Genomic DNA, 14,538 nt, shown 5'->3' with positions numbered 1-14,538 from the left:
CTACTCCGGCCTTCCCTAAATAGGCACGGAGCAACCATCCGCATCAGCCAAGTCCTGGATAAAATGGAAATAATCCTAGTAAATACAAGAGCTTAGCCGGATGAACCCCGCATGGCTTTATTGATCGAGAGCTTTACCATGAGCTAGAAAAATATCAACGCCACCTATACACCACTCCAGCGAAAACAATCAAGCCCAAAGATGGATCTAGCTTCAGTTCACGACCTCAAAGGCGTCCTTCGTCCGGACTTTTTTCATGGTTACGCCACAGCCGCAGCCCAGATAGAAGGCGCCTGGGATAAAGACGGCAAAGGCGTCTCGATCTGGGACACATTCGGCCATACACCAGGCAAGGTAGCCGATGGCAGTAACGCCGACGACGCAACACGCGCATACGACTTCTACCGCGAAGATGTCGCCTTGATGAAATCCTACGGCGTCAATGCATACAGATTTTCACTATCTTGGTCGCGTATCATCCCGCTCGGAGGCCGTGACGATCCTGTGAATGAGCAGGGAATACAATACTATTCGAATCTAGTCGATGAGCTTTTAGCTAACGGTATCACGCCCTTCGTTACGCTCTTCCATTGGGATATACCGCAGGCGTTGGAGGATCGGTACGGCGGGATGTTGAATCAGGATGCGTACACCCCTGACTTCATTCGGTATGCACGCGTGTGCTTTGAACGGCTCGGCGATCGCGTTAAGCACTGGATTACATACAACGAGCCTGGAGTGTATACATTAGCCGGATACGCAGCCGGCGTGCACGCACCAGCACGATCTTCTTTCCGAGAACGCAATGCGGAGGGAGATTCATCCACCGAGCCGTTCATCGTCGCGCATACAGAACTGGTATCTCACGGTCATGTGTCGAAGATGTATCGTGAAGAGTTCCAGCCTCAGCAAAAGGGTACGATCGGTATAACGTTGCATGGGAATTGGTCCGAGGCTTGGGATGAGGAAGATGAACGCGATCAAGAGGCTGCGCAGCGTGCACGTGAGTTCGAGATCGCTTGGTTTGCTGATCCGGTTTATAAGACTGGTGATTATCCTGCTTCTATGCGCGCTCAGCTTGGTGATCGACTTCCCCGCTTTACGGAAGAGGAGTCGAAGCTTGTGCTTGGGAGCTCGGAGTTCTATGGGATGAATAGTTATACGACTTTCTTCATGAAACATACCACTGCGCCGCCGGATATCAATGATCATAAGGGGAATGTGGAGGTTTGTGATGTGAATAAGCGGGGTGTTTCTCGTGGGGAGGAGAGTGATACTGAATGGTTGCGAGCTAATCCTCAGGGATTCCGAAAGTTGATAAATTGGATCTGGGCGAGGTATCATACTCCTATTTATGTGACTGAGAATGGTACCACTGCGAAGGGAGAAGTGGCACCAACACCAGAAGTTCTGAATGATGACTTCCGCATCAAGTTTTTTGAAGGATATGTGGGCTATGCTTTGGCTCGAGCTGTGAAGGAGGATGGAGTTGATATTCGGTCTTATTTTGCGTGGACCTTTACTGATAATTGGGGTAAGTCTTCCTGATAAAATGTGCGATTGTCGAGATGACTAACTGGCTATAGAATGGGCCGCTGGCTATGCCGACCGATTTGGAAGTACTTGGATTGACTTTGAGTCTGAGAATAAGACTCGGTACCCCAAGCAATCTGCTTACTACCTGGATCGTCTGTTCAAGCATTTGATCCGTGAGCAATAAGCGTCGATAGCGATAGACTACCCATATCTAGAATGTCATTATGCGAGATTTAAGGTTTGCCACCAGTCATACACCTCGGCTGTCAATTTTGACAGGGTAACCATATTTTAAAGTAGATAGCTATTAAGCTTAGAAATTGCTAATATTTCGCCTTTCAAGCCATCCTACAATGGCAAAGTGGTTTACTCACGTATGGACAGTAGCATCCACCTTCCTTTCTGAGCGAAAGTATGAGATAAGACCACTTGCGGCAGGTCATTGCGATAACCCTATCGGCTAACCCCCTCATGACTCCAACCCTCGGCTCTATGATAGTGACCCCAATAGTCATCAGACATTTAAAATGAAGTATATGACCAATCGTGTTTGAACTTATACCACCCTCAACACCATCGCACAACACCATAATCATGCCTGCAGAGCCGATCAAATTGACATTGAGGGGAAGCCCCCGAGAGGTATTCCTTCTTCCCCATACTACAGATAAACAAATCTAATCAGTGCCTCAAGATTGGCGTTGAACATGGCCGCACTCTCCGAAACCAAATCCGCAGCCAGATCAGCATCTACGAGGCCATGTTCGAGTATACCTCGAAACTATCATGGCCCGATGTCCGTGAAGTCGCCAAGGACTTTCAACCCGCCTTGATGAAACTCGTCCCCGATATCTATGCCGAAATGGAAGGAATCGCCGAAGGAGCAGAGCTTGAAATCCTTGATATCGTCGCGCTCAACTGTCGTAGCGAGATTGCTCTTGGAAAATTCTCCGACGGCTGCACAACGCTATGCTGGAAGAAGAGCGATAATGCGCGCGTACTCTCTCAGAACTGGGATTGGGCTTCGCCAATAGGAAAAAACATTGCTATGATTTCGATTGAGCAGCTTGATAAGCCAACGCTTTATATGGTGACTGAGGTAAGGTATTCCCGAGATCATTGATGGACTCATGCTGATTGATGCAGGCGGGCCTTGTAGGTAAAATCGGCTTCAATTCTGCAGGTGTCGGTACCTGTCTGAATGCCATTCGTGCAAAGCCGATGATCAGCAGCAAACTTCCAATTCACGTTGCACTTCGACTATGTCTCGAAAGTGTATCTGTTGATGCTGCTGTGAAGACTCTGGAGGCTTTGGGAGGTGTTGCGTCTGCACAACACATTCTTGTTGCAGATAGCACAACTGCCCTTGCACTGGAACTCTCGCCTGTGGGTAATAAGTATATTCCAGAAGATGAGGCTGGGCTTATCCCGCATACAAACCATTTCATTGAAAACCGATATGTGGAGGAGCCGCCTTGGCTTTCTGGATCTCCGATCCGCTTGAAGCGGGTTAAGGACTTGGCACTGGGGCTCATCGCAAATGGGACTTCCGGCGATGCTATTACACCTTCTTTACTACGGGAACAGATCTTTTCTGATACTTTTAATGTTCCTCAGGCCATTTGTTGCCAGGAAGATCAGGCTGTCCACGTCTCGATCCGCGACAACACTCTATTTAATATTGTCATGAACCTGGAACCTGGGCGCGTGGGTGCTGAGGTTGTTTTTGGTCGTCCTGGTTCTGGTGAAGAGGGGCCTGTCTTCAAGATGCCTTGGGTATGATATAAAATGCTTGTCAATCGCTAAACTACAACTGGGGTCGGGGGTATTACTACTCAATCAATAGACAGGCTTCCTAGTTAATGGCAATACCTCTTAGTGAATGCAAAGACGTTCGCTCACTATTTCTTCCAATTGAGGCCTCTGATTCTTACTTTTCTCAACCCTCCGTCTTTGCATATTTTTCAGTCTGAGCGTTCTGTTGCTTGGATACTCCCCCACCCCACCTCATTCTTAACCTTTGCTTCTGTATTAGCTTGAAGGGCTCCTGTTGCTACTCTGAGTCTAGCATAGAACGTCAGGTTTCTCTTCAAGTTTGTCCACGGGTCTACTTTAATGCCTGAATTGGTCATACATTTTCTCTCGCTGCAGCTCTCCGCCCTTTTCAATTGCACAAATTGCACAGTCGCTACCCTCGATACCGCGTACGATCTTCCTCCCCTCCCTTCTCTTCCCTTTCAAGTGTATTAATTCTTACTGATCGACGGATAGCTCATTCACAGGCCCTGGTTTGTACCATCGACACCCTCGCTAGGCTTCGAGGCTTGCTTCGCAATGAACAAAACCTTGAATGCAAAAGCTGAGTGGGAGAAGTGCATTCGACTCATCACGCATGTTATCGTGGGACTGGGCCACCAGCCCTCTCAGCCCAGCCATGAGGTGTTGGAAAGTTTGGAATCAGTCCAATTCAAGTTCGAGGGCCTATTACTGATGGCGGACCCTGAGTACCAATACGCCTCCGACACCTTAACGACTGGCCGCATCACAATTCAAAGAGAGAAAGCCCGCCTCGCCAAAGATCCGCAGAGCTTTGAAGATGTGATGCGGAATATGACGGATATGTTGAGCTCAATGCAAGCTCGGAATATCTTCTAGTACGAAAAATCTAGTCAAATGAAAGAAATTCATTCCTCCTTAAGGCTCTTAAATCATCTCTTATCCTTCACATATAACTCAACGGTAGCCTGCTTCCTCTTCTATATCTCCCCCCTTCAACCTTGACATTTACTTCAGTCTGAGCTTGAAGGGCTCCCCTGACATGACCGAGCGTCTCGCTAGGCCATGTGACAGTTACAAGTTCAATGTTATAGGCCAGAAGATAGACCTCCAACGTGACCAACCGTTTCTTTTCGTTTACAAAAACATCGTGGGGGCTTTCAATATCTGAAGATGGTAATAGGTTTGATTAGCCAGGGATTTGAACTTGAATCTGAGGCGGACTTTCTTGGATGTCGGAGACTGAAAAGTCACCTGAATCCTACCATATTTGGAAGGCTTGTGCTTGATTGTTATGTTGGTTGTTCTGAATAGCCATCTATATCGTTATATATGCGATTGGCCATATGCTAAATCTACGAGTTGGAGATGATGACGAACCCACTTCCAGCCTTCTTATCGAAATTTCCCTTTTCCCAGCTATTCCCTGTTATCAATACCGTCTAGTCAGCACTAAGTTCACCTGTATAGTCTCTCGTGAAGTACCCTGTTTCTCCAATCTCAAGATTTCGACTTGTCTTCCTAGGACTAAGTCATACAAAGCCAACTGACAAATGAAGTCGCGAGCGGTAAGGAATGTCTTGGAATGCTGATCCAAATCAATAGAAAATTGATTCACAGAACATGCGGGGTCGCAACCCTGGAAGTGTGCAGAAGTCCACTGTACGATTGGCAATCGCTAGCAATCGACTGGTGTAACCGAGCTCCACTATATGCTGGGGGCTACATACTAATGCATGGAACTCGTCATTCTTTGCGGCGATCACGCCAAGTCTCACCTTCAGCTCTGTGTGATACGACATAATGAGAGGGGCTTGCATACCATATCTCGGTCAACGGGACCAACCTAAACACTAGTAAATCCATGGAAACCAGTTTAAGCGACGCTTTTATTAATGAGCCGGTTTCCCCACGTCTGAGAATTTTAGAATCAACTTCTACCTCAACACTGCGATGAGCTCCACCACTAATATCCCTGAAGAGCGCCCTGTGGCAAATTCATCAGAGAATGATCCTTTATTGGACCATTCAGGCGACGTCACCCAAGATGAACGGAACATATGGTTCAATCTGATCGCGGGTGAGGTCATATCAAATCTCTTTCTATGAGCTATTGTGAACTGACAATTTCGGCTTGACAGATTCCGCTGGTCTTGCTCAGATTGGGATCTGGGTTGTAAGTGTCTATACCAGGGTTTCGCAGTGTCACAGAAAGCATCACTGTAACACATCAAGGTCGATACATTGACTAAGTTCTCTAGTTCGCCGCCCTTGTATGGTCCAACATCTTAGCCCAACCAATCATCCTCTTCACGGCTCATCCAGTAAGCCGACCATGTGATTTTGAGCAAGGATAAACATCTCTGACCAATCTCCAGCTTCTCGCCAGCTCAGCTCTTCTCCTCCAGATCCAAGGAATCCTCATTCTTCAACACACGTCCATCGAAAAACCATCCCAAAAACGCACGGGAGCCCACATCCATTATACAATCCAATTAATAAGCACCATCCTCTTCCTCGCAGCCTTCATAGTAATTGAAATTAACAAAGGCTCCCATCCCCGCTTAACCTCCACGCACAGCATTCTCGGCCTCCTCACCGTCATCTTCGTCGTGCTCCAATCTCTCTTCGGAGTCGTCCAGTATTTCCTGCCAGAGTTGGTTCTAGGCAGTGTCGATAACGGAAAGAAAGTATACAAATATCATCGTTGGAGCGGATATGTGGCGCTGCTGGTGCTGGAGATTCCGGCTGCGATCTGGGGGGCGACGCAGACGGACTACAGCATAGCTATGTTGCATATCCCGTTGTGGGCTGTTCTCACTGCGGCTGCCGCGGTGATTGTTGGTGTGGGTGCGAGGATTAGGAAGCAGAAGCTAGGATTGGGAAATTGATTTGAGATTTGAGCCGGTGGTTGTTTATGATGAAAGTTGGTGTGATCGTGCGATCGTACGACTTAAAATGACCTGCTGCATTTCGGGTATTTCTTTGTTATAATTACAGTTTATGAATAGGCAAAGTCATAATTTGATATTAATTTCCCCCTTCATCTGGTCATTTCATTTGTATCACTGTCGGGCTTCACGGAGAAATCATATAGTTCAAGTGGATTAGATGATCCAATTACCTGCTCCACCGAACAGCTAATCCACACCCGCCAATTTCTCCAACTTCCTCACCTACAAACATCATGGCACTCACAAGCCCCTACATCTGCCTCAATTGCAGGTGGGCACCCCGATACAGACTAAATCAACTGCAACTCCGTCGCAATTTCTCCCTTTCCCCCCGCCACCACCAAATCCTCCGACCAGCAACAGCACCAAAGCAAACACCCGACGTCAAGCACATCCGCCAGAATGTAGAACGCTACGCCCAAAACTGCATCGACCGAAACTACGCCGGACACGCAGGATACCCCTCGCAAATCCAGATACTCTCCGATGAAGCGCGACAGCTTGACTACGACCTGAAAACGCCGCGGTCCCGCGCCAAACAGCTCGAGAAAACCATCGCAAAGCTCTCGATTGCAGCCCGCGCTACAGGAACCAATGAGCCGGCCGACACACAAGACCAGGAGATCGCAGCTCTAAAAGCAGAAGCGCAACGCCTGAAAGACGAGTCCGCAGTCATGACAACCCGCAAAGCAACCTGCACCGAGGAAATCAACCGCCTAGCTCTGTCCCTCCCGAACCTCTCCTCCTCCGAAACACCAATCGGCCACACACCCCGCCTAATAAACTACCTTAACTTCGATCCTGCAAACCCTCCCGCGTGGACAAAAAGCTCCCCATCCGACCTCCAGTCCCGCTCTCACGTCACAATCGGTACAAACCTCGGCCTACTAGACTTCACCAGCTCAGCTACAACAACAGGATGGGGCTGGTACTTCCTCATAAACGAAGGCGCAATGCTCGAACAGGCACTCATACAATACGCACTTAGCATCGCGCGCCGTCGAGCCTGGAAAGCAGTTTCCCCACCTTCAATCGTGTACTCCTACATCGCCGATGCATGCGGGTTCCAGCCTCGCGACCAGCATAACGAGCAACAAATCTGGAGCATTGAGCAGAATGAACGTGATCGCGACCATAAGCCACAGCGCTCATTAACGGGAACGGCAGAGATCCCGCTGGCAGCTATGTATGCGGGCCGCGATATTCAAGCTACCGATTTACCTTTGAAGCTTGCTGGTTCTAGTAGATGTTACCGAGCAGAAGCTGGTTCGCGCGGTGTGGATACGAAGGGATTGTACCGCGTGCACGAGTTCACGAAGGTAGAGCTGTTTGCTTGGGCGGATAATGTTGGGTCTGATAAGGCTACGGCTACGTCGGATGATCTGTTCGCGGAGCTATTGGATATCCAAACGGAGATTCTGACTTCCCTTCATCTTCCTTGCCGTGTGCTTGAAATGCCTACGGGTGATCTCGGTGCGAGCGCGACTCGGAAACGGGATATCGAGGCTTTATTCCCGTCGCGGCTGCGTCCGTCGGCAGCGGCGCCTGATACTGCTATTGTTGATCCCGCTATTCAGGAGCTCGAGTCTGCTTGGGGAGAGGTTACGTCTGCTTCTATCTGTACGGATTATCAGAGCAGACGGCTTGGGACTCGGGTTCGTGGTGGCGCTGTGAAGGAGTCGCGTTTCCCGCATACTGTGAACGGTACAGCGATGGCTGTGCCGCGTGTTTTGGCTTGCATTCTGGAGAATGGATTTGATCCTGAGCGGGGTGTGGTTGTCATTCCGGAGGTATTGCGGCCATGGATGGATGGTATGGAGACGATTGGGAAGAAACAGTAGAGGCTGTCCTGATCCGTGTATATTATGATAGATATTTTGGGGATGTGTACGTATATGGTTGTATTTATCTAAAACATTATGTTCAAGTGCGCATCATCTTGTAGATACTCTAGGTGCATACTGGTTGTCATGGATTTGATATAGATTCAAGGACAATTTTGTGACGATCTATGGTCCAGAACCATGGACGAACAGAAGTATAGAAGCGCCAATACAATTCATCAAGTCATAACACATTAACTAAGGCGCAGTAAGGACATCGCATCATAGGGAAAATCAAGACATAGGGATACATCCAAACCAAGCTCTAGAACAGACCAGCAGTTCAGAACGAGGTAAAATAACCAAAGACGCCAGGGTCACGACTCCGAAATATAACCAAATAGGTATCTGGAGAGCAAGCCGCCAATTGACGTGAAAACAACCAACAAATCAGAACATCGTAAACATAATAAAGAGAAAAACATAAGGCCCACATCTTATTGGGGCCAAGGCAGATCAGCCTCTTCGACCCGCGTGCAGGTCAAATACGGCAGCCCTACATCGGGAATATGCTCAATAGCCGCAGAACTTGCACTGCTGTGCTCCGCACCACTTTTCAGCTCCAACTCAAGGAAATTGCGCATGAGCGGTTTAACGATTTCACGTGCCAGCCGTTTAATCTCGTCCATCTTACGCTCGAAACGCTTCAAAGTTTCGCGATTGTAAAGCGAATCCGCTGATTGGGTCGGGTGGATCTTCAGGAAGCGTTTCAGTTCGTCGTGGGGCAAGTATGCCTGTGACGAAGAAGACCCAATCAACCGATACACGCGAGCAGAAGGATCAGGCGGGGTAACAGGTCTCGATGAACCGGCTTGTGAGCCTGGTGCAGGTGTTTGGGGAGGGTTGGTAGCGGTGTTCTTGAGTATGGGAGCTGGAGGAGGAGTGGTACTCTCAATGAGCCATTGGCGGAATAAAGAGACGGCCAACCAGTCTAAGTAAGCGTTGTTCGGACCGACCCGTTCACCGCGGGAGGTCGTCAGAGACAGACGGAAGAGCTTGGAGTCAACGCGGGCCTTTAAATCTTCCAGATCTTCGTATTTGTCCTCGATGAGATCGAGCACAGCATTTGGAAGGGGAGCGTATGAGCCGTTACGCAGGTTTGGCAGGGCGGCTGGCCACTGGCCGACAACATGTATGAGAGCTTCGGAGAAGATCACCCGGCTGCGGGCTAGGTATCCCAGTTTGAGGTAGCTAGGAGGGTATTTGGCAATCTGTTTGAAGAGTCGCGAGCCGAATCCTAGGAGGTGGTGGTCTACTCGGGGGCCAGTGACTGGTAGCGCATCGTACATGTCTGCCAGGGCGAGGAGAGACTTGCACTCTGTGTAAGCCGTAGCAATATTCACACTGTTTAGCACAGGCGGATGATTGTAGAACATGCGGAAGAGGTTCTCGTAGTCGCGAATCAATGGGTCGGCAGTATTGCGGTCTCCCCCTTCGGTTCGTGGGAGGTGCACTACTGACTGCATTCCGGCCAAGTTCGCCATAGATCGGAAGTAGCCCGCCTGAGCATTTGATGGTTTGGTCATCGTTGGAGGAAGCCCGTGTTGATCGCCACTGGTAAACATAGGAGCGTAGGTAGGTTGCTACTCAAGAAAGTGAGGTTAGTTATGGGCCTGGTACACCCCTTGCGACTCGCGAGTGCGACTGCGACATGAAGATTGGGACCAACCTTCTGAACAAGTATGGGCTCCTCGTCCTCTCCCATATTTTCCCAGTCCAACTCATATCTCCATCGTCGCTTTTCTCCTGTCCGCATCGATAGAGTCCCATTATCAGACTGCGCAAGCGTAGATCCATTGGATAACGAGTCGTCCTCGCTCACCCGAGACAATGTCCCATCGGGCTTCGAGGGTCCCGGCGTACTCTGCCCCGACCATTCCTCCTTTGTGCTTGCCTCGAAAAAGCCGGAGCATTGCGCCAGAATCAACCGGTGAAGAAGGTATCGTTTCTCATGCGACCCAGCACGGATCGCGATCTCGGTGTCGCCCGTATACGTGAAGATCGGGAAATCGTTCGAGGATGTCGATCCGGAGCCGCCGTGGTGGGAACGACCTGATCTATGACGGCGGGTCGAATGCGAGTGACGCGATACCACGGATGGGGCACTCTGGTTTGGTGCGATGCGATCGACGACTTGAGCCTGGGATACCATTGCGCGCGTGGATTTCTTTGTTTATGCTTCATGTAGATCGAAGTGAAAATCCCGTTAGCAACGAGGAGGTGCGCCGGCGATCAACACCTATTCGCGCAGCCTGATGCCGTCATTTAAAACCATGTAAAACGTGGGAAATGAGGGTGTGGGTGGGTGGATAAGGGAGTTGTGGTCAGAGAGTGGTATCGCGCCGGTGGATTTAGGATTTTATCCCCGCGATCCCAAAACAATGGTTATAGATAGATTGCACAATCCCACAAAGGCATGAATCTTGAAATGTACTCAGGATTTTTATTTGAGTGGTACCTGGAGGAAAAGCCGGAATAGTGTAAATCAAGTACTCTAGCCCAATTTGGTGGACATCGTACTTGGTAGTACAGGCCGCAAGCAGCTGAAATCGCAGTGGCAAAAGTCGCTGGCTGCAGGTTGAACCAATGAAAGCCTCTGACATAAAGATCGACAATAGAATTCCAGGAACTAAAATAGTTAAGTACAATTAATACAAAATTCTATAGACCAAATTAAGTAGGAATAGATGATCTGGGTTCGGCGGAGTTCGTCGGGACTTTCCTTAATTGACGCCCCTCCTTTCCCCTCGATCTCCTTTTTTTTTTTTCTTGGTAACTTCTACTTGATCATACTTGACGGAGTACATCATTCCCAATAACCTCGGCAGTTCAGATTTCCCCGTTATTCCAGGGAAATACACACACTTCCGTATACGAGGTCACACGATTCCTCGTCACGCTCCGGCTTACTTGAAACTCGACGCCCAAACCGCCCAACAGACAAACAAAAATCTGGCCTTGAACGCACATTCTCGGGACAGCTTCTATAGCTGTCCCGATCTGACCTCGCTGCAGATTTCTTCTCCCGTGATTTCTGCCGACGGTTTCGATCACGACATCAACACTGAGCCCTCTCGCTCACCCTCCCCCGACCCGCTTGCCCCGCGCGTCAAAAAACGTTCCGGCCGACAAACCGTCTCACGCAAAGCGCGCGGCGTCATCGGAAAGGTTCGCGCTTTGCAGCGAATCGCCGCTGCCAAAATGGCGCATCCGTCCATCAAGATCGACACCAGTGTCCAGAGCACTAAACGCGGCCTACCGGATAGCGATGCGGGAATCGATATGTTAAATGAGCAGGGGAATCCCCGGTTGGAGACAGGGGATACAGACGATGTCCCACCGTTCCTGTGCCAATCGGTGACAGGTGAGTCAAGCGGTGTTGCATGCGCCTATAGGAGAATTCTTGCTGCACGTGGGTGGTATGACGAAACTGACCGCTTCCGCTGATAGAGATTCACGACAAGTTTGAAGATCTCGAGTGGATACAGAGGACGCGGATTTCGGATGGTATGGTGTCTAATGACCCTACTCATCCGTATGCAATAGAAACCGACCCGAAAGTCAAGGCGAGGAATCGATACCTAAATGTGCAGGCCTATGCGAATTATCGCATTCATCTGCAGGTTCCCGAGGGCGAATGCGATTTCATCAATGCATCTCCGATTATCCTGAGGGACTCGGTGACGCATGAGGAACTGAAATACATTGCGACGCAGGTGGGTGGTTGTTCAGCTCTTTCCCCAGATATGGTTGTTAGCTAACGCGCTCCTCTGTACAGGGACCCAAGCTTGGACAGCTTTCACACTTTTGGCATATGGTCTTTCATGAGAGCAAGGAGGTGGGCGTCATTATTATGCTCACTCAGACAGTCGAAGCAGGTCGGGAGAAATGCGCCCAGTATTTCCCGCTGCATCAAGATCAACCGTCGATGGATATCTTACTCGAAGAGCCCTTCGATGCCTATATGGGCGATGAGTCTCAACCCGATGACCAACCCGGCATTCTGGGAAAAGTGACACTTTTGGAATCCTTTTATGACGAAAAATCTTGCTCCGAAGTCCGCAAATTAGAGTTGACTCTTGGTTCCGAGTCGAAGATTGTTTGGCATTTCTTGTTTGCGGGCTGGGCAGATCATTGCAAACCGGAGGGGCACGACCGCCAGGGTTTGTTGGAGCTCATTAAGTTGTCTGCCTCTAAATGCGACTCTGAAAGTCCACGAGTTGTGCACTGCAGTGCCGGTGTTGGCCGGACTGGAACCTTCATCGCCCTCGACCATCTCTTGCGTGAACTCGAATCGGGCCAGCTACTGCAGGTAACCAATACCGAGACCGATCCAGTTTATGAATGCGTCAACCAAATGCGTGAGCAGCGCATGATGATGGTGTATAATGAACTGCAAATGCAATTCATCTATGAAGTCCTCCGCGAGCAAACCGACGTCAAGCTGGGCAAATACCCCCAGGAGTCCCCCGAAAGCCCGCATGAGCCACGCTCTGCCAAGCTTCGCAAATTGAGTGACCCTTCAGCTTATGTACCGCCGTCGAAGCCCGAGCTGGAGCCCGTCGTGGACCGAATTCAGACTCCAACGCGAAGCTGGTCTGGGACTCCCGAGGTCTCTGATGAAGAGTAGCCATGGGCTACCCACCCCTTTCTTGCTTGTTATATGTATTCTTCCCTATCCTTCTTGCGATGTGATCACGACCCCCTTGGCTTCTCGATCTTGAGTTCCCCTGCTGCATCATACCATGGCATCCGGTGTTGTATCGGTTTTGTTGTTATCGTATTCAGTTCCCCCAATTGTTTAGCTGGTTTTCTTGCTTTTCGCTCTCGTTTCCTTGCGGAAGCTTTGCTCATCTTATGCCTTTTTTTTCTCCAATACCCCACAGCAGCTCGAATGTTGATGCCCCTTGCGCCGTATGTAGTTCTACCCCACTGGCTGGAATTGTCTAGGCCTGTGTTAGATGTGCTGTATATTAGCTCGATCCAAACCGTGTTTATAGTATATTGCCAGTGCTCCAGTCCAACGTTCTTCGACGGTTTTCAAAATAGGGAATCTAGGTACCTACCTCGGCTTCGATCTAGGTACCCGTCGGCTACCCATGGACGCAGGTATTTGTAAACCCGAGATGGATCTATACCTATCTCCAGGGCTTGATGTCTGACATTTAACATCGAGACCCGTGTGTTCTAAACCTTTGTCACAAATTCCAAGGTTTGCCAAGGTGGGCTTCAGATTTACTGAATTATTCTTTGGAAAACTCACGATCGGCCCTAATTCCAGGTTGTCATTAAAGAGCATGGTAACTATACACTACGGGGCTAAACCCCATCGCTCAAAAATCATTGCAAGTATAAACCGAGATCAGACTGGAACACGCACTGACATCCCGAGGTCCATCTCTCAATGAAGAGCTTGGGAACCATAAAAAAAAAGATAAACAAAGCGCTGCGGAACACAAAATGACTGATATCGTACCAACATGAGATTGATCAACAGATCAGTAATCCGAGCAGGATTGAGGGTAGAAATCGGCTCTCAAACAGGAGGGATAGCCATCAGGAAGAGCATGCTTTCTACTTGGCAGGTTGCTTCAAATGAAGAAATAGCCAATCAATCACTGCGTTTCCCGGCAGGTTCCACGACCGGCCCACCGCTCGCAGCGTAGGTTTTCCGGTCTTCCTGATAACTCGGGGGAGATGATGATGGCTCAGACGGCCCGGGGCCATCCTCGGTATCCCAATTATCAACGGCGTTCTCATCCCATTGATCTACTTCCCGTTCTAGGGACATGACTCCGGATTCCTGCGGACCGAGGCCATCATCTTCATGCTCAGAATGATTTCCTATTCCAGTACCAAGCTCAACATCTTCGCCTCCCTCCGTCATTCCAAAGCGGCTCTTCCGGCGACGATCCAGCATGCGGCGGTGGTACCAGCCGCACAGACCAACGGCGCCGAGACTTCCGACCACATTGGCAACAATGTCAAATGCGTCGAAGGGACGATCATTAGGAAGGAAACCCTGGACGACCTCAGAGCCAATGCTGAGACCAAGGGTACAGACCAGGAGAGTCAGGTGTAAAGTGCGCCGGCGGGTGGTGTCGAGGATCCAGTAAAATGTCAACGACAAGAGGAAGAAGGTGAGCAGGTGGAGGAATTTGTCATTTGGCTGTAGATTTGTGGGAATTGTCGATGAGACGCTGTGTGGAAGAAGACCAATGTACCCGGCGAGGATAAGTAGGAAGACAAAAGCTCCTAGAGATCGTGGTGTTTACTTATTAGCTTCTGGAGAAGTTGATCGTGCGATCGGAATCAGATTACGTACCCGCGAACGGATAGCGGATCCGCATGGTGGGTTCAATAGGCAAGAGAGTAACGATATAGTTTCG

At 49.6% G+C, this 14,538-nt stretch overlaps 7 protein-coding genes across 7 annotated transcripts; 5 read left to right on the top strand and 2 right to left on the bottom strand.

Annotated features, from left to right (window-relative positions):
• Nucleotides 1–201: 201 nt before the first annotated feature.
• N7503_009097 (glycoside hydrolase family 1 protein) lies at nt 202–1,720 on the top strand (the record flags this gene model as incomplete). Its single annotated transcript, XM_057068644.1, has 2 exons — nt 202–1,534; nt 1,587–1,720. 2 exons carry the CDS (start codon nt 202–204, stop codon nt 1,718–1,720), a joined length of 1,467 nt encoding a protein of 488 aa, XP_056919499.1.
• Nucleotides 1,721–2,130: 410 nt separating this feature from the next.
• On the top strand, nt 2,131–4,191 carry N7503_009096 (putative acyl-CoA:6-aminopenicillanic-acid-acyltransferase; the record flags this gene model as incomplete). The annotated part of the gene is made up of 4 exons (XM_057068643.1): nt 2,131–2,178; nt 2,222–2,635; nt 2,683–3,312; nt 3,808–4,191. 4 exons carry the CDS (start codon nt 2,131–2,133, stop codon nt 4,189–4,191), a joined length of 1,476 nt encoding a protein of 491 aa, XP_056919498.1.
• A 1,074-nt stretch (nt 4,192–5,265) lies between these two features.
• N7503_009095 (cytochrome b561 domain-containing protein) lies at nt 5,266–6,203 on the top strand (the record flags this gene model as incomplete). The annotated part of the gene is made up of 4 exons (XM_057068642.1): nt 5,266–5,392; nt 5,454–5,488; nt 5,574–5,636; nt 5,691–6,203. The coding sequence occupies 4 exons, from the start codon at nt 5,266–5,268 to the stop codon at nt 6,201–6,203; spliced, it is 738 nt and encodes a 245-aa protein (XP_056919497.1).
• Nucleotides 6,204–6,499: 296 nt separating this feature from the next.
• N7503_009094 (putative serine--tRNA ligase DIA4) lies at nt 6,500–8,107 on the top strand (the record flags this gene model as incomplete). The annotated part of the gene is made up of 1 exon (XM_057068641.1): nt 6,500–8,107. The coding sequence occupies one exon, from the start codon at nt 6,500–6,502 to the stop codon at nt 8,105–8,107; it is 1,608 nt and encodes a 535-aa protein (XP_056919496.1).
• Nucleotides 8,108–8,586: 479 nt separating this feature from the next.
• Nucleotides 8,587–10,301, bottom strand: N7503_009093 (uncharacterized protein; the record flags this gene model as incomplete). The annotated part of the gene is made up of 2 exons (XM_057068640.1): nt 8,587–9,732; nt 9,819–10,301. 2 exons carry the CDS (start codon nt 10,299–10,301, stop codon nt 8,587–8,589), a joined length of 1,629 nt encoding a protein of 542 aa, XP_056919495.1.
• On the top strand, nt 10,169–12,779 carry ptpB (tyrosine protein phosphatase PTP1; the record flags this gene model as incomplete). The annotated part of the gene is made up of 4 exons (XM_057068639.1): nt 10,169–10,369; nt 11,165–11,513; nt 11,600–11,865; nt 11,928–12,779. The coding sequence occupies 4 exons, from the start codon at nt 10,169–10,171 to the stop codon at nt 12,777–12,779; spliced, it is 1,668 nt and encodes a 555-aa protein (XP_056919494.1).
• Nucleotides 12,780–13,723: 944 nt separating this feature from the next.
• N7503_009091 (uncharacterized protein) lies at nt 13,724–14,531 on the bottom strand. The gene is made up of 2 exons (XM_057068638.1): nt 14,475–14,531; nt 13,724–14,404 (listed from the first exon to the last, which is right to left on the bottom strand). The coding sequence occupies exons 1-2, from the start codon at nt 14,497–14,499 to the stop codon at nt 13,761–13,763; spliced, it is 669 nt and encodes a 222-aa protein (XP_056919493.1). The 5' UTR covers nt 14,500–14,531; the 3' UTR covers nt 13,724–13,760.
• Between the last annotated feature and the right edge of the window lie 7 nt (nt 14,532–14,538).

The sequence above is a fragment of the Penicillium pulvis genome (assembly GCF_028828015.1).
Source record: "Penicillium pulvis strain IBT 33274 chromosome Unknown contig_7_segment1_segment0, whole genome shotgun sequence".
NCBI classification, from domain to species: Eukaryota; Fungi; Ascomycota; class Eurotiomycetes; order Eurotiales; family Aspergillaceae; genus Penicillium; species Penicillium pulvis.
The sequence above is the reverse complement of the archived record's forward strand: the minus strand, read 5'-3'. Positions and strand labels throughout refer to the sequence as shown.

Excerpts from the sequence above, each read along its gene's own strand:
- N7503_009091 (XM_057068638.1), bottom strand. The coding sequence starts at position 14,499 with ATGCGGATCCGCTATCCGTTCGCGG. Across the intron at positions 14,405-14,474 it reads GATCCGCTATCCGTTCGCGG|GAGCTTTTGTCTTCCTACTT; the intron begins GTACGTAATCTG and ends CACGATCTCTAG.